Below are 25,163 nucleotides of genomic sequence, written 5' to 3'. Positions count from 1 at the left end.
AACTCATATCAAAGATAAATCCTCAGGAGATTTTGTTTTAAACACAAGATATTATGATCAGGAATGACTGCCTTAACTGGGAATGAAAGCAGATTCAATAATGACATTCAAAGAAGAACTTACTAAATACTCAAAAAAGAACTTTAATTCAGAGCTATTGCAGAAAGAGCAGGACAGTGGAACTAACTGGATAACTCATACAAAGTGACAGCATTGGGAGTGATTGGACAAATAGCTTTTTTGACCAAATAATTTACGCTGAGCTATCCAGCCAAGAAGGGTGTAAAATCTCAGCTCCTTGGATTAAAACAAAATAGAATTAAGATTAAGAAGAAAGAGCATGCTTCTGACGTGTGTACTGTCAATTATAGTTGAGAATTAGGCTGAATACAGAAAGTTCAGGTGGGAGGTGATAATGCAAGTAAAAGCAAAGAGGGAATATGAAGGAAAACTGGCAGATAGCAAAAAGGGGAATCCCATAATCTTCCACTGGCAGCTAAATAGTAACAGAATGAAAAGGAGAGGCCTGATTACTGACCAAAAGGAGATTTGTGGCAGGTATCAAAACAAAACCCCTTTTTGATTTCACCTGATGTGTAATTTAATCAGGGACTGTTAGACAGAACATAGAACATAGAACAATACAGCACAGAACAGGCCCTTCGGCCCACGATGTTGTGCCGAACTTCTAACCTAGATTAAGTACCCATCCATGTACCTATCCAAATGCCGCTTAAAGGTCGCCAATGATTCCGACTCCACCACTCCCACGGGCAGCGCATTCCATGCCCCCACCACTCTCTGGGTAAAGAACCCACCCCTGACATCTCCCCTATACCTTCCACCCTTCACCTTAAATTTATGTCCCCTTGTAACACTCTGTAACACACAGCATTCAGAAACATGGGTTCTGCAAGGAGGTACTGATAAATCTACCAGTTTTAGGATTTACATCAATCCAGTTGAGGTTAACTAACTATTTTTCATCATTTATACAAATGATTTGGATGTGAATATAGGAGATATAGTTAGTAAGTCGGAGGGGAAGTGGATAGTGAAGAAGGTTACCTCAGATTATATCAGACTCTTGACCAGATGGGCCAATGGGCTGAGGTGTGGCAGATGGAGTGTAATTTTGATAAATGTGAGGTGCTGCATTTTGGGAAAGCAAATCTTAGCAGGACTTATATACTTAATGGTAAGGTCCTAGGGAGTGTTGCTGAACAAAGAGACCTTGGAATGCAGGTTCATAGTTCTTTGAAAGTAGAATTGCAAGTAGATAAGATAGTGAAGGCGGTGTTTGGTATGCTTTCCTTCATTATTCAGAGTATTGGAGTTGGGAGGTCATGTTGCGGCTGTACAGGGGATTGGTTAGGCCACAGTTAGAATATTGCGCGCAACTCTGGACTCCTTCCTATCGGAAAGATGTTGTGAAACTTGAAAGGGTTCAGAAAAGACTTACAAGGATGTTGCCAGGGTTGGAGGATTTGAGCTATAGGGAAAGGCTGGACAGGCTGGGGCTGACTTCCCCGGAGCATCAGAGGCTGAGGTGTGATCTTATATAGGCTTATAAAATCATGAGGGGCATGGATAGGATAAATAGACAAGCTATTTTCCCTGGGGTGGGGGAGTCCAGAACTAGAGGGTATAGGTTTGGGGTGAGAGGGGAAAAATATAAAAGGGACCTAAGGGGCAACTTTTCATGCAGGCTGGTACAATTACAACATTTAAAGTCATCTGGATGAGTATATGAATAGGAAGGGTTTAGAGGGATATGGGCCAAATGCTGGCAGGTGGGACTAGATTAGGTTGGGTTCTCTGGTTGGCATGGATGAGTTGGACTGAAGGGTGTATTTCTGTGCTGCACTTGACAATGACTCTATGATCTTCTTTCAGTGGTCAGGACATGTACTGCTGTACAAAATTCTTGTACACAATCCAGGACTGCTCTTCTTCCGACTATCACTACTTCAGTTTACATTTAGGTAATTATATGCCCCCCTTTATGATTAGAATGTTTGTAGAAATACCTTGTAGAATTGTTCCTCTTCATCTGTCCCATTAGTGGGTGGTCTTTAGACTATACCAATCAATGTAATTGCTATTTTTGTTTCCTCGCTGTGGTCAAATAGAAACCACATTTAGATCTATCAGCATCTGTGGAGAAGGAAAAAGTTAACATTTCAGGTCAGGACCTTTGATCAAGACCGTTTCCAAAGAAAGGCTGGGTTCTAATGAAAGGTCATTGACCTGAACATTGACTCCATACAGAAACTGCCATATTTGCCAAGTATTTCTGACATTTCTAGCATCTGCAGTATTTTTGTTCAGGTAAGCGACAATTACTTCATGAAAAAGATGAGCAAAGATCCTTCAATGAACCCCGTTTCCCCAAAGCCTTTTTATTGGTAACTTGACCCATTGTCTGAGATAAGCACAAGTCAGAAGAGAGACACAGATGGCAGTGTGATGAGAAGTTATTTATATTTAGTAAGCTCTAGCAGTTTGGGGGAGGGTTAGTGAAGTTCAATGTAACAATGACCTTCAGCTGTAAACTGCCTGCCTGCTGTTGCTTGAGGCATCAGTTACAACACGTGGAAGTGGGAGCTGATGACGGTACTGCTGCTGATAGTCTGCTATCCAATGACATACTGAATAGAAATTTAAAGGGACTGACTACAAGTAAAAAGGTTTACTTGAAACCGCAGGCTTTCAGAGATCCAGCTCCTTCCTCAGGCGAGAGAGAGAATACATCAGTCACAAAATTTATAGAAAAAGATCGAAGGGTTATACAACTTATGCGAATGCATTGAACAAACCTAGATGGCTATTTAGTCTTTAATCATTTAGATTGGAGGTGCAGGTTTCAATTGATTAATATGTAACTCCCTGCCCCAAGATGTTGTATGGTCCTTTGATCTTTTACTGTAAATTCTGTGTCTGATGTATTCTCTCTCACCTAGCTGCCTGAGGAAGGAGCAGGGTCTCCAAACGCTTACGGTTTCAAATAAACCTATAACCCGGTGTCGTGTGATTTTTGACTTTGCCTCCCAGTCCAACACTGGCACCCTCACATCACAGTAAAAAGGAACTGACTTCCACTTACTACTGTAGGTGCAGTTCAGAATACTTCAGTTTCATTTGCCTTCATTTCACAATCCGACAGTTTCAACCATTAATTACAATGAAATCTGGTGCATAATCAAGTAAAACATTTTTCGAAGTGTCACCAATGCATACTGCACAAAGTTGTACAGTGCCAGATGATTCGGGTCAAGATGCACCGAGTTTATTTTGCTGGCCTGATCAATCAGCTGCCTATATACTAACTCTGGATTTCTCTCTCAAACTCTCTTTTCTCATTTAAGATACTTCTTAAAGTCTCTATGACAAAATCTCAGTGGCTTAGTGCCAAATGTTAAATGACGCTCATGTGAAGTACTATGGGGTAACTTACAGCATTAAAGGCAGCATAAAATTGCAAGTTGTTGTTGCTATTACAGTAGGCCTCAAGTCCTAGTTGTCCAGGCTAAGAGAAATGGGTTTTGGCTGTTGATCACTATTAAGTGAAGCCAACACAAAATTGTGGAAGTGAAATCAAACTGAACTATAACCTCCTCCAGTCAAATGACTTGTACCCCTTGCTGGCCAGTGGACGGAAGGATCAGGAACAAAGTGGTTGCTGGGCCACTTTAGAAGACAGTTAAGAGTCAACCACATTGCTGTGGGTCTGGAGTCACATGTAGGCCAGATCAGGTAAGGATGGCAGATTTTCCTTCCCTAAGAGGCATTAGTGAAGGGTTTTTATAAAAATTTATGTTGATTTCCAGGTTACCATAAGACTAGCTTGTATGCTTTCCTTTATTGGTCTGAGTATAGGAGTTGGGAGGTCATGTTGCAGCTGTACAGGGCATTAGTTAGGCCACTGTTGGAATATTGCATGCAATTTTGGTCTCCTTCCTTTCGGAAGGATGTTATGAAACTTGAAAGGGTTCAGAAAAGATTTACAAGGATGTTGCCAGGGTTGGAGGATTTGAGCTATAGGGAGAGGCTGAACAGACTGGGGTGTTTTTCCCTGGAGCATCGGAGGCTCAGGGGTGACCTTATAGAGATTTACAAAATTATGAAAGGCATGGATAGGATAATTAGACAAAGTCTTTTCTCTTCGGTGGGAAAGTCCAGAACTAGAGGGCACAGGTTTAGGGTGAGGGGGGATAGATATAAAAGGGACCTAAGGGCAACTTTTTCAAGCAGAGGGTAGCGCGTGTATGGAATGAGCTGCCAGAGGAAGTGGTGTAGGATGGTACAATTGCAACATTTAAAAGGCACCTGGATGGGTATATGAATAGGAAAGGTTTAGAAGGATATGGGCCAAGTGCTGGCAAATGGAATTAGATGAGGTTATGATACCTGGTCAGCATGGACAAGTTGGACCTAAGGGTCTGTTTCCATGCTGTACATCTCTATGACTCTATTTACTGAGTTCAACTTTCACCATCTACCAAGGAGTTATTTCAACTCACATCCCCAAAATATTAACCTAGGTCTCTGGATTAGTGATCCAGTGACAATCCTACTATGACACCTCCACCCTCTAATCTCTGGATTCAAAAAGTAGAAGTAAATGGGTTTTGGTTTTATTCTGTGAAAATGACTGCATTTTTTCCACAGTGCGTAAATAAAGCATTTCCAAGAAATCAGGTGACTTAGAGTAACTAGAGAAGCTGAAACGAAAACAAAATGTGCTGGAGAAACTCAGTGGGTCTGGCAGCATTTGTTGAGAGAAAAACAGAGTTAATGTTTTGAGGCCTTTGACACTTCCAAATGATCACAAGCCACCACCTCCAGCGTGAAGTCACCATCAAATAAATATTTTCCCAACCCCTCCTTTGTCAACATTCCCAGAGACCATTCCCTCCAGGACACTCTAGTCCACTCCTCCTTCACTCCCAATGCTTCCCCACATCCCAATGATACCTTCCGGCAATTGTAGGTGTAACATTTGCCCATTTAGTTCTTCCCTTCTCACAATTCAAGGCCTCAAACATACCATCCAGGTGAAGAAGTGTTTTTCTTCCACTTCATTCAACCTAGTCCACTGTATTTGCTACTCACAATAGTCTCTACTACATTAGGGAGATGAAACAAAGTCTGAATGACTGCTTTGTAGACACCTACATTCAGTCGGTAAAAATGACCCAGAGCTTCCAGTTACCTGCCACTTCAACACACCACCGTGTTCCCATGTCAACATTTGCGTATCAGGCTGCTGCAGTATGCCAGTGAGGCTCAGAGCAAACTGGAGGAACAACACCTCATCTTCCACTTTGGCACCTGACAGCCTTCAGGACTCAACATTGAATTTAACAATTTCACAGCGCGATCACCCGCTATATCAGTTATCCTTCCCTCACACCCCTCGGACCTATATTGTATGGGCTGCTCCCTGCATAGCTAACCCACTTTCAACTATTCACACTGCTCATTAGTTATTTATCTCTTGGCTTATCATCAATTGATCACCTTTTTACTCTCTGTCTCTCCATTTCCATGTTCTCTATTTACTCCCACTGCCACCCCTCATCTTTTCATCAGCATAAAAACCACCCTTATCCAGCTACTGATAGCTTAATGGAGCATCACTGGACTTGAAACATTAACGCTGTTTTACATACAGCTGTCATACAGCATGGTAACAGACCCTTCGGTCCAACCAGTCCATTCCATCCATGTTCCCAAACTAAACTAGTTCTACCTTGCCTATGCTTGGCCAGTATCCCTCCAAATTTTTCCTGTTCATGAACTCATCCAAATGTCTTTTAAACATCGTAAATGTACCCACATCCACCACTTTTTCTGGCAGTCTGTTCCACACATGAACCAAAGTTGCTCATGTCCTTTTCAAATCTTTCTCCTTTCACCTTAAAAATATACCCCTAGTTTTGAACTCCCCCATCCTAGGAAACAGACCCTTGTCATTCATCTTATCTATATTTCCACATATTTCTGGTGTTCTGGAACTATACATAATATTCCAAATGCAGTCATAGCAGATATACAGCATGGAAACAGACTCTTCGGTCCAACTCGTCCATGCTGACCAGATATCCTAAATAAATCTAGTTTCATTTGTCAGCATTTGGCCCATATCCAAACCCTTCCTGTTCATATATCCATCCAGATCTATCTAGACTGCTGCAATGTGACTTACCAATTTTTATAGGCTATGCTTGACTGATGAAGGACAACTAGGAGAAAGTGAGGACTGCAGATGTTCTCTCAACAGATGCTGCCAGACCTGCTGAGTTTCTCCAGCACACTGTATTTGTTTCAGGGTTCCACCACTCTCAGTTCTTTGCACTTATTTGACAACAGATGCTAACCTGGTGAAATCATTTTTGAAGTGTTGATTAAGTTTTGATCTTATGCCCCATGGGAATGAGGTTAGAGGCTATAAGCAGGGTCAGTTCAGAAGCAAACATCCATACCAGATATACTGTTAGCCCATCTAAAAGTCACTAGAATTGCTGTGTTTTTAGGTAAAAACAATGACTGCAGATGCTGAAAACCAGGTTCTGGATTAATGGTGCTGGAAGAGCACAGCAGTTCAGGCAGCATCCGAGGAGCAGTAAAATCGACGTTTCGGGCAAAAGCCCTTCACCAGGAATAAAGTCTGTGGGCAGAGATGACCATAAGAAGTTGCAAGACTCGGGACAAATCACACTGTGTGGCCATCCCTCTTCCTTGTGGTTCTCCAAAATTTCCCTTTGTTCCTTGGAGGTCTCTGCAGTGATACCATTCACCAGTGTCTTATACATTCCTCTTTTACTTAATAGATAACTATAACGACGTCCAAATAATTTTTAAAATCTCACAATCACCATCTTCAAACAAAACCCAAAACAAAATGGTTGAGGTTGCGTCATTAAGGTGAATATAATCAGCAATGGAATCAATGGTTATGAGGAAAAGCCAGGAGCTTGAAATTGAGGTTCATCAGATCAGTGATGATCTTATTGAATGGCCTAATTCTACTCCTAAGTCTTATGGTGTCACTCACCTATTGAAAGTTCACCTTATCTTTCATTGCTCCCCAGTGCTACAATCCCAAGCCAGTTGCTCCAATTCACTTCACCTTACAGACTGTTCTCTCTATCGTTCAGTGTCTCAGGGAGAGATAGTAGCAGAGAATCACATCTGATGAATGTGCAGAATGGAGACCCTTGTGTTCTTGTCAGTTGAGTAAGAAATTTAAATAGGAGTGATCTTTCATTGGGATCAAATATTTGTAAGGATATTGTTTGACTTTGCTGTTTATAGTAAGGTCTTTCCAAATTGTCATGTATATATGGTTTTACTCTGGAATTTGACTTGCCCTTTAATTGGGATTGTTACACAAAAAAAGTTTGCAAAATTGAACTTGTCATTTTCTTGGTGGAGTTGCACAAACCATCTTCGTTATGTGGCATTTGATGAAATAAGAAGTCTGAATGATAGGACTCAAAAACAAACTTCCAAGGTCCAAAATGGCATGAATGCATGGCTCAATGGCCTTCTACTAAGCTGGATTGAATTTTATGAGAATATTGCAAATGTGATTTTCAGACACTTCTGTAGGTATGAGCAATTACATTCAATGCAATTAGGTTGTCCCTCCCCTCCCCTTCAGAACATTCAGTACGGGATTCAACTGAGCAATTACCTGTACTATCATAAATTCACTGGAACAATGGTGGGTCAGGCCTCACTGTTCAGGCCTACACCAAAAGAGTACACACTCTGAACAAAGTACAATTCAGCATAGGAATAGGCTTTTTGCCTAACCAAGACTGCGCCAACACCTTTCTAAACTAAAAACCTTTTGCCCCTACACAATCATATCCCTCTATTCCCTGCTTTCCACATAAAGATGGCTCTTAAACATTGCTATTGTCTTTGCTTCTGACACCTCCCCAGGCAGTGCATTCAAGGTACTTTCCACATATTTCTGGTGTCTGGAACTATACATAATATTCCAAATGCAGTCATAGCAGATATACAGCATGGAAACAGATTCTTCGGTCCAACTCGTCCATGCTGACCAGATATCCTAAATAAATCTAGTTTCATTTGTCAGCATTTGGCCCATATCCAAACCCTTCCTGTTCATATATCCATCCAGATCTATCTAGACTGCTGCGACGTGACTTACCAATTTTTATAGGCTATGCTTGACTGATGAAGGACAACTAGGAGAAAGTGAGGACTGCAGATGCTGGAGCTCAGACAAGGACATGCAGGTCCTGGGCTTCCTCCACTGCCAAACCATTACCACCCAACGCCTCATATTCTGCCTTGAGACCCTGCAACCACACGGGATAAATATGGATTTCAACAGCTTTCTCATTTCCCCTCCCCCCACGTTATCCCAGCCCCAAGCCTCCAACTCGGCACCGCCCTCCAGACCCATCCATCACTCCTCCCTTTGACCTATCACCTTCTCCCTCACCTTCATCCACCTATCACTTTCCCAGCTACCTTGCCCCCAACCCACCCCTTCCCATTTATCTCTGTCTCGACCTACAAGCCTCATTCCTGACGATGGGCTTATGCCCGAAACGTTGATTCTCCTGTGCCTCAGATGCTACCTGACCTGCTGTACTTTTCCAGCACTCCACTCTCAACCAATGAAGGCAAGCAACGCCATGTGCCTTCTTGACTATCTTATCCACTGTGGTGAGATATTAAATGGCTCACAGACACTGTGAAACCATTCTTTGATTTCAGAAATACGTATCTATAAAGTATGGACTGATGTCACTCTCAAGGAAAATGAGCTGGAGCTATCACTTAGCCTGACATAGGATCTAGATCACCTTACATGGATGAATTACATAATCGCTGAAGCACCCTGACCTTCTCAGGACTGTTTTGCAATCTTCCCGTTGTCAAGTTGCAAACTTTATACTATACGCTAAAGGATATGATCCATTCCAACACCAGGATAGCTTTGATTAGCCTTAAAGTCAGATTTGAGAGAACATTAGCCCTAGAGTCATGAGATCTGGCTTCAGAGTGACATTAGATTAAGATGTATCTCTTAATAACTCTATTCCTTTAATTACTAAGTAACAAATGATGGCACACATGGCCAATGGTGCATTCTTGATATATGCTGACTCAAACAGGATGCCACTGTTGTCCACATAACCGGTCTCATTTGGTAGGAGGCAAAAATCAATTTCTGCTTCTCCTGATTGCTGTCCAGGATTTTTGCTAAAAATTCAGGTGTCAGGGGTTACCAGATAGGAAATGACTCTCATGGCTGAATAATCGTTTTGGCTCCATGCCTTAAGAATGATGTACAAAATCAATTCATGTATTATTTATATGAAACGCAGATGCAGAGAGTTATAAACATGGAGTTACATAGCATGGAAACAGGCCCTTCAGTCCAACTGGTCCATGGCGACCAGAATTCCTCAGTAGATCAACTCTCATTTGCCAGCCCATATCCCTCTAAACCCTTCCTATTCATATGTGTAGCCAGATACCTTTTAAAAGATGAAATTGTACTAGCCTCCACCACTGCTTCTGGCAGTTCATTCCAAACATGCACCACCCTCTGCATGAAAAAAGTTGCACCTCATGTCCCTTTTAAATCTTTCGCCTCTCACCTTAGATCTATGCCCTCTCATAAATCATCCAGCATTGATACAGACCCTTCCGTCCAATCAGTCCACATTGACCATGTTCCCAAACTAAACTAGTCCCACCTACCTGTGCTTGGCCCATATCCCTCCAAACCTTTCCTATTCATGAACCTAACCAAATGGCTTTTAAACATGGTAACTTACTTTGGCACCACTTACTTTGGCAGTTCACTCCAGACACGAACCAATATAAAAATGTTACCCCTCCTTTTTAAATCTTTCTCCTCTCACCTTAAAAATGTGCCCCTTAATTTTGGACTTCCCCACTATGGGGAAAAGATTTTTGGAAGAGAGATACCAAAGTTAATAGCAAATATTTTAATAGATATATTAAGAGACAGTGAGATGTAAAGAGGAATGGGGTCAAATTAGACATGCAGGTGAGACAGTAATGGCTAACAAGGAAATGAAATTTGTAAATGAGTACTTTGCATCTGTTTTCAGTAGGGAAAGAGGACATAATTCCAACAGTGCAAGGGATCCTAAAAAGTTGAGAAAAGGTAGAGGTGTATAGAGAACTTAGAAGAATATTAAAAAAATAGATAATTGAAGTAATAAGAAGACTTTAGCAAGATTCAAATGGTGGCCACCTCAGAGCATTAATTTAGTTGAAGAAATTGCAGATGTGTTAGTCAGTTTGTTCAAAGGACAAGATAAAAACAATGACTGCAGATGCTGGAAACCAGATTCTGGATTAGTGGTGCTGGAAGAGCACAGCAATTCAGGCAGCATCCGAGGACAGGCAAAATCGACGTTTCGGGCAAAAGCCCTTAAGGACACTCAATTCAGGAATATCTTGAGGGTTGAACATTGGAGACAGCCAAGAGAAAAAGCCCCAAGTACTTTCATAAAGAACCAGAGAAAAACTTTCAGATCAACTGCTTTGTTTTTAAAAAACAAAGTACACACTCAAAGCATTAACCCTTTTTTTCAAACACTGTTGTGCATTTCAAGACTTATTACAGCTTTCCAGAAACGTTTTTTTAAAAAAGCATCTACCAAGTTATTCAGAGTTTTGTTTTATTCACTCTTGGATGTGGTCATTATTGCCCGTCCCTAGTTGCCCTAGAGGAGGAGCTGGTGAAAATTATAAGTAGTTTTATATTTTCAAAATATGTTGATTCCATTTCAGTTTTGACAACAAAAATCAGATTGAAAGCTCAACAATGCTATTTTGAGGAACTATGTTAGTATGTTAAAGAGTCATTGAGAAAACACAAAATTGAAAAGCATATGGATGATATTTGATAACTACCAACTGCAACTAAAAGAATAATTACAAAAAAAGTCAACTTGCAACAATAATGTTTAAAAGTTAAATTTTTATTTTCCTGTCTCAATTTTTCTATTTCATATAATCACTGCATAACAGTTAAAAATCTATACACTGCCACCACAGCTCCATACAAGGCAGCACAAACAGTATTTACATTTTTCCAGAAAAAAATCAATACTGAGCAGGGGCAAAACAAAGTCCATAATTAGTGCAATCTCACAAGATCAAAATTTACATGCTGAGGATTATTTAGAATTGCTCCCTTATATCGCGCATAAAACATTTGTAATAATTCTATACAATTTTTATGCTTTAATGAAACTTACAAGCAATATAATACCTCAATTCCTTTTGTTCTCGCTGTTATCATTGTGGGCACTGGTCTTCAGTAGAAAATAACATTTATTCCATTCCCACACAAAAGAATTTAACAGAAAAATGATATAAAATGTCAATCGAAAGATGGTTCTGAAAATACAAACTAACCCTCACACTGCCTGGGTGTCCAGATTTAAACAGTAGTAGTTGTGGAGGTGAATATGTATGCTTGTTTGTTACACACTAGAACTCTGATTTGCTACATGGTGAAATTCTGCACTGTAATACCTCTAACTAGCAGATAAGCAAATTCCCTCTTTATTTACTCCTTTTGATAACATTAGATTGCACCCTCTTTATTTAGTTCCCATTTTGTTTTTTATGATTTTTGAATTTCTTCCAACCAGCTAAGTTCCAACGTGAATCATACAACTCTCTGTACTGAGCAAGTCTATTTGGAGTTCATGCACTGGTCATCATCTCAAGTTTGTCCTCTTTCAGCCATAACTATGATCTACTCAACGGTTTCTTCGACCTCCTTCCCAAGTTTTTCCCTTCAGGTTCTGAATCATGCTTGGGTATGTTCCCATGGATACTGTTAAGCCCCACAATCTATCATCAGTGGAAATTCTTCAAATACAAGCTTAGACACCAAATGTAGTCAGAATATTTTACAATGAAGGCATTGTAACCAAACCAAATATTATTTTTCACCTTACATTATATATACATACAACTTTCCACATGGATCGTTGCATAATAATTCAGAGATGATAACAACCAGACCTCCTTAATTTTGGCATACTATAACTGCTGCAAAACATTAAGGCTAATTATAATGCTCCTAGCTCCAAACATGCTCAGGTCACTTTACTCAGGATCAAAACAAGACAATATCTGATGAGCTTGGCTCAATATCACACATCATTGCACATTTACTCAGAGCCCTTTGTAACTTAACTGGAAAGATGAAGGTTAGGAAGATTAATCTGAAGGAAAAACATATTTTATCCGCTTTACCTGACTCAACCTCAACACCAAATGGGCAGACTCTACTGTTACTGCTCAGCCTGTTAAATTTACCTGTTTTTTAAATTCTTTCCACGCTTCCCAAATCAGTAAAGAATTCTTTACTGGGCCACACTTTGAAATGAGCATGTGAATCATGCTGCATCACAACTTGAAACAATCAGCTGAAGAGATGTCCTCCAATGTTCTCCCATAACACTACTTAAGTCATTGCTCAGTCCTCGATTACAAAGATTCAGGGGCACAACATATGCCAAAGATTATCAAATACATAAACCATCCGCAATTTAAACAAAAGCATTAGAAAAAACATCACAACAGGGCATTAGATATGCCACTGAGTTGAACACCAGCAGTGCATTACAGTTTCCCCAGAGATTTCACTAATGAGGAAAGTTAATGCATAACTTATTCATGATGCCCAATACGAGCTTCCAGGTTTCTAAAGTATTAAATGCCAAGATATTGATGCAAACAGTTTCCAAGAATGTTATGTGCTGATTCTGGTCACTCATTTGTCATAGGATATCCATTGAATATTGCTGATACACACATACAGCAATAGAAAATGGAGAGCAATAAATATGAAAGCACAAAATTTGCACAAAAATTACAACATAATGTGTGCTGAAAACCACAAAAAGTGTTAGTGATAATGGTTCACGCTTTATTTTAGCAAAGGTAAATTTTTGTAGGGAAAAGATTTAAAACAAGTTGTTTGAATATTGATCTGCAATTTTAGGGAGGGATAGATCCATTATGAAAATGAAAATGCAATATTATTGAGTGAGGGTAAGTGGTGACATAGATAAAGGATAATGTAGGGATCTAGTTTAGTCTCATTTAATTCAGAAGTAACATTTGTTTGAATAATAATTCATTCGATAACCTAAATTAAACTTCAAAAAAGATTTGCATTTTACCACTGGAGCCAAGCACAACTTGGGTTAAGACAGAATGCATAACAGTTAAACAGGCAAGGATCCATGGCTACTTACTACCTTTCTAAGAAGCCAGCATTCCCTTCATAGGTGAGGATTCATGAGCATGTCAAGCAAACCTTAATGTAACAATTTGTTTTAACAGCCTTTGCACTACTGGAACACACTTCACCTCTTTTTGCTCTCCATCTATTGAACTGGAAGTTCCTCTCTAGTGAACAAGCATGCCAACATTAATGAAAACTTTCCTGTTCAAGAAAGACCTTCACTGCCCAGGTTTTAATTTTATTTACTTTTCCCAAAGATTCAAGCAATGGCTCTTTCACTTTGTCCTGAGGTGGAACACATTTATTGCAAAATTATAAAAACAAGTTGAGAATCTTGAAGATGAGAAAATGATTTTGTGGTCTGTAAACCGATGCAAATTTGTACAATGAGGATCACAAAGCATGGTTAAGTAGTAACTCAGCAAACACACTGTGCGATGCAGTGATGCTATTCCACCTGAAAGTAGCAGTACTGAGATCCAATACTTTTTTTTAAAAAAAGCCCTTCTCTGTAGAAACAGCATTATTAAGTGCTAGATATGATAGCATCTACGTGTTACTTTTCAGGTGGAGTTGTCCATTATCACTCAGTATTAAGCAACAGGCATATAAAACTAGGTTATCTCCACTATTTGAAGAAGGTGCCACGGTATAAAGTTGGTTTAGATTACATTGTGCTGTAAGATTTTAGTTTAAATTAGATAGAATACGAGTTTGGTTCTGGTCATGTGATAGTACCATAAACCCAAGAAAAACTTGTCAAATAGTAAAGTTACCCTCTCAAATACCAGTTAAGCCTTTAAGACATTGGGCAGTTTTGCTTTTTAAACATGACATGTATCTGAGGTTATATACCTTGTGTATAAAATGCCTTCTTTTGACCTTGTGATCATCAAAATCCATAACCAAAAATTCAGGTGGATGTATTGTCTTTAATTTGAAAGGGGAGGGTCCTTTGCTTTTCTTTGCCACATGTGTTTCGGGAAGCTGACTATCATGGTCTAGGAACCTGCAGACAAGAGTCTACTGTAGCCTGCCAACAGCTTAGTAAGCAACCTCTACAGATAAAAACTGCAATTGTCAAAAGCAGAGCATCAGCCCATCCTTGGAATCTAATCACTTTCAAAGCAATGAAGATACTGCACTTTAAATTTAAACACTCCCTAATCTGTCCCAATTTAAACAACCTAGTATAATTAACATTAGACACTAGCTGAAGGAACTCAGGAACAAAAAAAATCTGTTGTTACTTAAACATAAATGCACAAACTTTTAATACTAGATGTTTTGGAAAAAAGCAAGAAGACCCTGACTAACACAAATTAAATCAAAACTCAGACACTATTACCACATAAACCAGGTTTTAGTGACTTTTAAGAATAACCGCTTACATCAGGTAACCAAAAAGGCACGTTTCCACATAAAGTCTCCAGGAATTCAGTCTTGGTACTCATTCAGTACTCTCCAAGATGGTAAGATGAACAAGTCTTTGATCTGCAATTGAAGGCTGCTGAAACACTTAGCACTGCTTCAATTTGCAGGACCCATTTTCAACAACTTTATAAATAAATTTACCACAGTGCTAATGCAAACATATCTGCACAGATAACAGTTTTCTTAATGTATAGAGGGTATAGGACAGCTCCCAACACTGCCTTCCTTCAAGCACTTTTCTCTACTGGCCATTCTTTACATAAAATTTGCATGGCTGTGGGGAAAAACAGGTTGAAGGACTAATTAGATGCTTCCATACTGAATGACTTCTGTATACTGCAAGATTCTATGATTCACAGGGTCTGTACCTTTTCCACCACAGGGAAGCATCACATACAATATCAATTCCGTCTTCATGTGCAACTACGTATATGTAACTTTCTGGCACAGATCATGGGCAGGGGGGTCAAGCTGATGTCAGCAAAGAGTATAAACCTGAGAATATTCTGATCCATTTGAACCAGTACAGTTATGCAATTACCCAGTGAGCTACTCTTTCATCTTGGTGTACATCACCAAATAAAACTTATCTGAGCATAACAGGTAAATCAAGTGCTTATAAAAATGCATTGTGTTGCACAGCTATTATAGTGTCATGCACTAAGTTTCTTCCAAGATTTTACAAGTTTTATTTCAGGCCACCATATCATGAGTGGTAACCAGACAATCTAGAAACTAAAATGATAAAGATGCCTGAGGGATAAAATAAGCCACAAAGTTAATGCAGCATTCAGTACGCTACTACTGATACTTCAAATTCCCTTGGGTAGAAAACATAATGGGAATACAGTTTTCAAAACTATTTGTTCCTGGCTGTTTCAAACTTTGGAAAAAGTTCTTTTTTTTTTTACAAATTATTCCTTCCAATTACAGTCCAATGGAAGCTTTGGGAGTAAGATTTTTCTTTTGGTCCTACCTATAACTACTTTCTTTTCCAATCAAAATGAAATATCAACATATTCCTATCAAATAAGAGGTTTAAACAAAAACCTTAGTGATCAGTTGAAGCTTTCTTACTTGTTCATTCCACTGTTTAAATAGCTTTGATGGGGAGAAATTATTTATTATAACTATGTTTATCTGACTATATTTCAGCAATTTATTTTACTGAGATAATAACTAAAATCAATGCTATTGGAATAAGAATGAATAATGTTCTTTCACTTATAATTCTTTACAATTCATTTTCGCATACTGCAATTTTAGCAGCTGAGAAACACTCTGCAATTACTAAGACCAACTGAAACCTTTTGAAAATTAATACAAATTAGGACTACCCATTGAACAGACAGACACAATTACTTTTACTCAGTAACTAATCAAACCTTTTTAGTATGACAGAAGCATGGATTAAGCCACTAATAAACTTAGATTCACTGATAGATTAAGGTGATGAATGACTTTATATTTTCCTTTGTGGCTGTGCATTACTAAGGGCATCAATAGGAATTATAGGAGGAAGGATCTTCTTTGACTGAAATGATGGCACATATTGTAATTGGTGAGTCAACACTACACATGCAAGCTCAGAGCCCTATCATTTTGCCTTTATTACAGAAGCCCTGTCACTAACCTTAAATAAATTTATATTTTGCTGAACTAGCAGATTTAATTGAAAATTGCTGCTAAAATTTCTAGTGAATTTAAATGCAGTACTTAAATGTCAAATTAACTCAAAAACATCTAAGTCCAAGTTAGGCATGCCTAATGTGAATCCTGAAACCTACTAAATAATCTGGGGACTACATAAAATACAAACTATTTTAGAAACAGAGCCACTTAAAAACATTCAGTCGCCCAATATGAGACCCATAATGTTGATGTATTGACATTTTAAGACAAATGTGAAACATACCTTTTTGGATAGTACTGGATGTTGAAAAATACAGAAACTTCACTCAATGAAAAAAGCAAAATAACAACTTTTCAAATCTTTGTGAACAATAGAAAGGAGCCACTGAGCATTTTTTCCCCTCTACTCTTTGTCATCTTGCACCACTGAACAAAGACAGCACATGATAATTGCTCACAGCAAGTATCTGCGTCTAGCATCTTCATCAAGGGTAAGGTCAACAACCTCTGGAGCTCCACTCCAGGTTGGCTGAGAGACGGCAGCCCACGAATGCATTTGTTGTTGCTGGACCCTGCTGCAATATGAATGAGAATTCTGCTTCCATGATGAACAGCTCTGGATTACACCGGGTCTAGTCTGAATTGATCTGTTTGCAAGCAATTAAAAAAAAATTACCATCATCATTTCAAAGTCCCTTTAGCTTTTGAAATTCACTTATTAAAAAATAATAATCAGCTTTTCGTTTAAGGATCTGCATCATCATCAGCCAACTTGCCGTGAATGTTGCTCCTCCAACAACCAGTAGGAAATACATGAGATTATGACAACACTTACCACATCAAAATGTTCCAACGCTAAAATGAACATTTAGTACAAAAGCACAATGGAGCTAGTTGCATTTAATTGGCAATTCCCTTCATCTCCAAGGCAGTAACTCATGGAAGGAAAGTAATTTGTTAAGTTCAAATAGCCTTTAAATATCCCTTCTGCATGATTAATTCTTTGTATGCAACTTTGAAAAGTACACAGTCACCAGCTCGTGCCACAGACAGCACAGCAAATTGTAGTGCCAGTCTGTCGCCCAAATAAATAGAGATGGTTAGTAATGTAGCAGGAAGGGCAGCTGGCTGTAAAACCACCTGCCAACTGTAAAACTGAGAGTGAATATGAAGGGTGATCAAAGAGTATTGTGGCACCATATAAGATTGGAAAAGTCAAAAAAGGAAGCTTGGAAAGGAGTGAAATGACTGAAAGGAATCACAGAGGAATTTAATCTTTTCCTTTGTACTTCTAGCAGGGATCAAGACAGTACTTATGTTAGAGAAATTGATCCTTTTTTTCATCTCTTTAAGCATGAAATTCTGAAACCAAATGCAGGGTGCCCTTTATGTGACTGAAACAAAGTGAACCGAAGGAGTTGCCAGCCTGTCAGCTTTACCTGCTGCATGTGTCTGGATGCAGAAAGCAATAAATACATTAGTGGAAGTGATATGCGCAAAAATGAATACATTGCATTCACCTTGTGCTTCCTGGAAAATGGGGCTGTGATAGATAGACAAAAGGAGGCAGATGATATTCCTTCATGCATAATACTGAAGTTGAAATTAATACTTATAAATCCCTTTTTATAAATTATAAAATAAAGCAGTTTGCGATACAATATATAATGTCAGTAATTCAAAGGGCAATATCAACTCTACAGCTAATATTATAAATCCTATTATGGTGGTAGGATTTAAGGTAAGGTTTCGAAGAATTTAAGTTCAAGAACAAAGAAAATGAATTCAGAAAAAAGTTCATTTTTAAACATGAGAATGGTAATAGGAAAAAATAAACTGAAAAAATCCATCAATGTGGAAATATAACAGCATTGGGAACAGTTAAAAAATTGATCAAAAGACTCAAATGAGAAACAGATCTGACAAAAACATCTGCCTGTAATGACACACCACTAATTAATAAAGAGAAACGCAAAAATGCACTAAACATAGGGCATTACAGCGCAGTACAGGCCCTCGATGGTGCGCTGACCTGTGAAACCAATCTGAAGCTCTCCTAACCTACACTTTAGGGCGGCATGGTGGCTCAGTGGTTAGCACTGCTGTCTCACAGCACCAGGGTCCCAGGTTCAATTCCAGCCTCGGCCGACTGTCTGTGTGGAGTTTGCACATTCTCCCCGTGTCTGCATGGGTTTCCTCCGGGATCTCCAGTTTCCTCCAACAGTCGCAAAGATATACAGCTCAGGTGAATCGGCCATGCTAAATTACCCATAGTGTTAGGTGCATCATTCAGACAGAAATGGATCTGGGTGGGTTACTCTTCGGAGGGTCAGTGTGGACAAGTTGTGCCGAAGGGCCTGTTTCCACACTGTAGGGAATCTAATCAAATCTAATCATTCCATTATCATCCATATATTTATGCAATGACCAAAGCTGGCGAGTCTACCACTGTTGCAATTTTAGAATAACAGAAATCATAAACAGGGAAGCTATATTAAACATTAATAGGACCACAACTGGAATCTATGCATAATTCTGAACTTCACATAGAAAGGATATCAAACACTAGAAAAGATTTATTAGGATAAGAATTGTGAGATTATTGCCAACAAGTGAGGCTCTTTCCTATAGAAAAGAGAAGACTTACTGAGGGCTGACCTGATGGAAGCCTTGAAAATTTGAAATGGTTCAATAGGGTAGTTGTTGAAAAGGTTTCTCCACATATAAGGGAAAGCAGATTTAATGGTCATCGATGCAAAATAAACATTAAAAATTCAAAAGGGGAATTCTGGAGAAAACTCTTTACCAATATAATAGTAAGAAGATGAAACTCACTAGTATAGGCTTAGACAACTAGCATATGCAGATTTAAGGAGAGGCTTGACAAATACTGGGGAGCAAGGAAGGGACATAGATAGGTTGTTTCACATTTTTAAAAAAAGGTATGGGAGGAAGGTTAAGGAGCATAAATTCTGGTACCAACCTCCTGAATTGAATGGCCTGCTTTGCAATTGCAAATAATATGTAATACTGTTTAATTTGGCCTCAGATCAGAATACAGGTTTACCATTTTTGCAGTTCTACCCTAGTTATTTCTGCTTTAATCTTCTACAGTGAATTGTGATGCGAACATTTTCTCAATATGCTTGTCATTTATCAGAAATTGCTATTTTTAGATTATGACTGCAAGGCTTTGGGATTTTCCCAATGTTCATGTCCAAGACAGACGCTTGTACCTTGTATCTTCTTGAATTCCTACAATTTCGACCTCACTATCAGAGGAGGCAATTTGGATTTCTTCTTTTAATGGTACAGAGAAACCTGAAGAGTCATTAACTATGAAGCTCTCTTCTCCTTGACCTGGAAGGAACCAGAAAGCACAAACAACCTTAGTGCGAGCATTCAGACATGCTTTACTTGGACAAAATACACTGTCCCAGCAAATGAATAACCACCAATAATTCAAATACAGAGAAAATGCCCCTGAGCAAAATCCTAAACCATCTCTGAATACTCACCTCCTTTCCCAATATTGTGCAACTTCTACTTCAGTTTCTTATTTTTCTGCATTTCTTATATGTAGCACTTCTATCTAAAAAAAAATTATCCCTGGCAAAAGAAGAGGTAGGAAATTTTAGGGTGAACTCAAGTACTCTTGTCTGAGTAAGAAGGTTTAAGGGCTCAAATACAACTCCAGGATTTGGGTTCTAGGGTGAGAGTGACATTTCAATAATGTTCTCGGATGTGCTCATTGTCAATTTCCAAATGAACCATGAAAGTAAGGCTCATCTGCCTAACAGGTGAGAATTAAGGCAGTCGTGGCACTATTTGGAGCTGCCCAAAAGATCTTCTAAAGCATTGGGCACAGGTCCAACACTTCTACCAAAGTGGATGAATCATTTATTCACATAATTGCCGTTTCCAAGTGCTTCTCTTTATTCCATCATGGAATGTGGGCATTACTGGCTAGGCTAGTATTTATTATCCATTCCTAATTGTTTTAGAAGGTGCTGATGAACTACCATGCTAAACCATTCCAGTCCTTCTGTTTCAAGAAGGTAGCTTAGACCTTAACTTTGCTAGTTGTTTTAAGCAGGTGTAGAGTAGATATTCTATGAGAAAAGCCGCTGGCCAAACCACTTAGTTTTAAATAAAGCAGAATTTACTTACAAGATTACTGAATGAAACACAAACAAAAAAGAACAGAGTACAAAATAACTTAACCTATCCGAAAACCCAACAGATTATCCCAACTTAATGATGCTGTTCCCAATACAGAACAACCTCGATTATTTGAACAAGATGGGTAGGGAGCATTTTGTTCAGATAACTGATCTGATCGTAAACAAAGGAAGCCATGCTGAACATAATTACATAAAGAAGCATATTTACAGAGTTTTTATTTCATTCAATCAATAAAATGCATACAAATACTGGATACTGCTTAAAAATTCATGTGAAATTTTCGCTGACATTTTCCTTGGTTTTATCCCGGTCCTCGACAGCAGCCACATCTTTCTGCTCAGTGTCGTCCCGCCGTCCAGACTAACCAAGTGTTGTCCCTCCCTCCTCAGCGACTGCCGAGCCCTTAGAAAGAGAGAGAGGCGCAAAATACGGGGGAGCATGACAGAGAGGGAAGACGTTTTAACAGATTTCAGTTTCTGTCCTCTCATCAACTTTTTTTTAGCAGGGGTAATGTGTTCCTCTTGTCTCCCCTCGTCGAGTTTTCCTCCTGTTTATTTTCACATGCGCTAACTTGTGATGGGGAGATTTGCTCCTCCCATCACAAAAAAGTTACATTAAATTTTCTTGTCAGCTGAAAGATATTGAACTACTTTTTGGTTGGAAAAAATGTCGTCATCGGATAACGGGAGGAAAAAACGGAAGCAAAAAGTACGAGCACATTTTTTGACTTAACTCTCCAGAGAATGAGCTGAGGATATTAATTGTTGGGTTTGCAAAATGGAGCGAGTCAATGTTGAGAGGGAATCTTGCTGTTAGAGCACACAACTCAGACTTGCACATACATTGTTCTTGTGCGTTTACAAACCTTTGTCCTTGGGCAAAATAAGTATCAGAGAGCTTTTTTGGATAAAATGTAAGACTTAACTTGAACGTCACGCCTCGAGTATATATTTGAAGTTAATTATTTATTAAAGCATACTTGCATCTATATTCCTGTTCAAATTTACAAAATGATGCATTAAATGGATGAGGAATAGAATTTTCCTACTTCAATTAAAATGTACAGAGACCTTGAGATCTTGTTTGGATAATCCGAAATTTGGACAATTGATGTTCGGGTAACCAAGGTTGTTTTGTACTTGCAACAATCCCCATAAACACCCCTTGACACAAAAGGTAAAATCAAATAGGTTCTTACAGGAGAGAAATCAGAGAGAGATCATCTTGGTCCAGCAGCTTTTACAACACTTCTGCTAAAAACCAAACCAAATCAGAGAAAAGCTGAGCTGGGAGAACTGGCTGCTCCCCTTTCATTGTACAAGCTTTTATTTTGAAAAGCCTGAAAGCTTGTTGCCTGAGGCAGTATCTGTCAGCTATAATCAAACTGCCCTAAAACCCTTCAACTTCAACTTTTTGGAGTCTGTATATGTAACCTCTCTGAAAAAAAAAAACAAGGACAACATAAACTTGTTAAAGGAGCAGCTTCATTACACTTGGAATGTTAAGATCTTGTTGCATGGACCTTCTTACTTACAGAAAAACAACAACTGCACTTGAAATAACCTTAATTTGTGAATTAGGTTTGGATATTTCCACGGATAAGGATAAGGCAAAAAAAAATGTCAATGGATGTTTTGATTTTTCCAGAACTCAGGTTTACACTCCATAGTTAAGAGAAATTTTGCAATACAACTAAAGGTAACTCAGCCTTCCTCCCGAAGGAAACGTGTTTGGCACATCAATGAATGTAGTCATCAATGCATAAATAATCAGATTTTCACAATACTAAGCACATCAATACATTCCTAAGTACATGCAGATCTCAAGGTAACTTTACATGCACTGTGCATTATGCTAAAACAATATTGTAAGAAATGGAGATTCACAAAATCACACTTAGATTCACAATATTGTGCATAATTGCCAAAACTGTGAAAGTGTTGGTATCTAACTACAATAGTGTGTGGGCATCGAATTGAAAGCAAGAATGGATGGGGGAAGAAAACGCAAAATGTGACAAAGGTTAGTGGCAAACCAGAGGAATGATGAAGTTTTCCCACAAAAGATCACATAAGAGGGAGAAATTAAACTAAGGGCAAACTAATAAGTTCAGTAGAAGAAACTAACATGCATTCCAAATACACTAAATAATTAAGAAGCTAAAGCAAAGAGGATATAAAGACAATGTAGAGAAAAAAAAACATGGCCTGATGGGTCATACCCTAGGATTTTAAACTAAGTAGCTACATAAATAGTGGATGCAATAGTAGTAATCTTCCAAGAAACCTTAGGCTCTAGAAAAGGCAAAAAGGATTAGACAACTGCCTGTGTAATAAAATCAAGCAGAGTCAGCAGGACTTCATGAAGAGGAAGTCCATGTCTGACAAATATACTACATTCTTTGAGGAGGTAACAAGCAGGATAAAGGGCACGTTATATATCTGGAACTCTCAAAAGGGGTTTGAGAAGGTATCACATCCAGGCTACTTAATAGGATAGGAGAATATGGTTTGGGGGCAATGCATTCACAAGGATAGAGAATTGGCTCATTCATAGAAGGAAGACTGTCTGAATAATGGGGACATATTTTGTAAAGCAACCTGTAATTAGTTGGAGTGCCACTGCAATCTGTGCTCGGGCCACAATTATTTACAACATATGTTTATGACTTGGACGAGGGAAGTGTTGAATTAGGCAAGTTGGCAGATGACACAAAAATAGATGGGAAGGCACGTAGAGAGGATGATAATATAATCAGGGCAATGTGAGATTATGCACTTTGGTAGAAAAGCTCAATATTATTTAAAGATTGCACAAAGCCGTAACACAGAGGGATTTGGTTGTCCTCAAGAATATTTCACAAAAGGCTTACATTCAACTGCAGCAGGTAATAGGGAATGGAGTGTAAAAATAGAGAAGCTTTGCTAAAACAATATGAGGCACTAGTCATACCTAGAATACTGTCAACAGTTTTGTGCCCCTTATTGAGGAAACAATATTCTGAAATTAGAGACAGTTCACCAGGTTGATTTCAAGTATGGAGCCATTTTCTTGTGAGGAGAGATTGAGGGGGTTGAGCTGGTTCTCGTTGCCATTTAGAAGGAGAACAGACCTTATTGAAGTATATGGTACCCTTAGAGGGTTGATAGAATAGATGTACAGGAGTTATTTTCTCTTGCAGGTGAGTCTAGGACCACAGGGCATATCTCAGAGTAAGGCATCACCAACTTAAGACCAAAATAAGGAGGAATTATTTTCTCTCAGAGGCTAGTGAATCTGTGGAATTCTTCACCATTGAGAGCTGAGAAGGGTGGATTGTTGAGTATATTCAAGAATGAGGTAGACAAATTATTGTTTCAGTAAGGGAATCAAGGGTTTTGGGGGGAAAAAGGTAGTAGAAGTGGAGTGGACGTATTATCAGATCAACCACTGAATAGCAGAACAGACTTGACGAGTTGAAAGGCCTACATCTGCTCATACATCTTATGGGCAAGCTCAACAAAGCAGCCATTGCAGCCTAGCCTAAAAGCTGAATACTTTGTATTTATACTAATAATTCCCCATTTGCTGAATTTTGAAACAAATAAAAAGTCACCAGGGCCTATTCTTGAGTACTTTCCAAATGTTATGATCAATGAGGAGAACGTGAGGACAGGAGATGCTGGAGATCAGAGTTGAAGAGTGTGATGCTGGCAAAGCACAGCCAGTCAGGCAGCATTCAAGGAGCAAGAGAGTCAATATTTCAAGTATAAGATCTTCATCAGGAAAAAGGAGCAGCCCTAGGGGGCTGACAGATAAATTGGAGGGGAGTGGGGCTGGGGGGGAAGGTGCTGAGAATGTGATAGATAGATGAAGGTGATAGGTTGGAGAGGAGGATGGAGCCGATAGGTGGGAAGGAAGATGTACAGGTAGGACAGTTCAAGAGGATGGTGCCAAATTGGAAGGTTGGATCTGGGATAAAGCGGGGAGAGGGGAAATGAGGAAAGGAGTGAAATCCACATTGATCTCACGTAGTTGGAGGGTCCCAAGGTGGAAGACAAGGTATTCGGTGGCTACAGTTTGGTGGTGGAGGCAGCTCAGGACTTGCATGTGGATGTAACACAATTGTTCAGCAGGAATTAATATAGTTATACCACCAAAATTACTTCTAAAAAAAAAAGGCAGAGGAAAAGTAGATATAGCAAGAGTTTCTCAAAGGACTGACCTGCAATGCATTGTTCCAACAGTCCTCGGTTTCTAACAGTGTTCACTTTAAACTCATGATGTCCAAAAGAGAATTGCTCCTGAACAGCAGCAGCTGCAAGAAGACTGTCGACGTTCAGAACATCTGGGTCGGAGTTAGTGTCAGAAATATCATAGTGTGCTATCACTGGAGGTCCATCTGAGAACAAACACAACAGATAATTAATTTTCATGTACAGATGGGAAGATGCACAGGAAAGGTAGAAAAAGAATAAAAATTATGATAACTTCAAGTTGTTAAGTAAAAGTGCTATCTAAAGTGATGAGCCTCTACTATTCCTCCATTTTTGATCTTCCACATTCTTAAGTGCAGTACTGTCTCCAGCAGACACACAAGCAAGGCAGCTTCTAAAAAATGAAATAGCTG

General features: G+C 39.0%; 1 protein-coding gene across 6 annotated transcripts in view; it reads right to left on the bottom strand.

Moving 5' to 3' along the window:
• LOC122561846 (uncharacterized protein C18orf25-like) overlaps positions 1-25,163 on the bottom strand; it is a 44,126-nt gene extending 18,963 nt beyond the window's left edge. For 2 of the 6 annotated variants that reach the window (XR_006315183.1, XR_006315178.1), the window contains exons 1-3: positions 24,759-25,163; positions 19,606-19,729; positions 2,031-2,157 (exon numbers count right to left, since the gene is read on the bottom strand). Coding sequence is in view for 1 of the 6 variants with exons in the window: in XM_043714136.1 (XP_043570071.1) it covers positions 2,151-2,157; positions 19,606-19,729; positions 24,759-24,969 (342 nt within the window). In the remaining 5 variants the exon portion in view is untranslated. Of the gene's footprint in view, positions 1-2,030; positions 2,158-10,994; positions 17,017-19,605; positions 19,730-24,758 lie in introns of those variants that run through there. The other 4 variants (XR_006315170.1, XR_006315155.1, XM_043714136.1 and 1 more) reach the window with 4 other exon arrangements.

The sequence above is a fragment of the Chiloscyllium plagiosum genome, chromosome 1, assembly GCF_004010195.1.
Source record: "Chiloscyllium plagiosum isolate BGI_BamShark_2017 chromosome 1, ASM401019v2, whole genome shotgun sequence".
Lineage (NCBI taxonomy): Eukaryota > Metazoa > Chordata > Chondrichthyes > Orectolobiformes > Hemiscylliidae > Chiloscyllium > Chiloscyllium plagiosum.
This window is presented reverse-complemented; position numbering and strand designations above follow the sequence as displayed.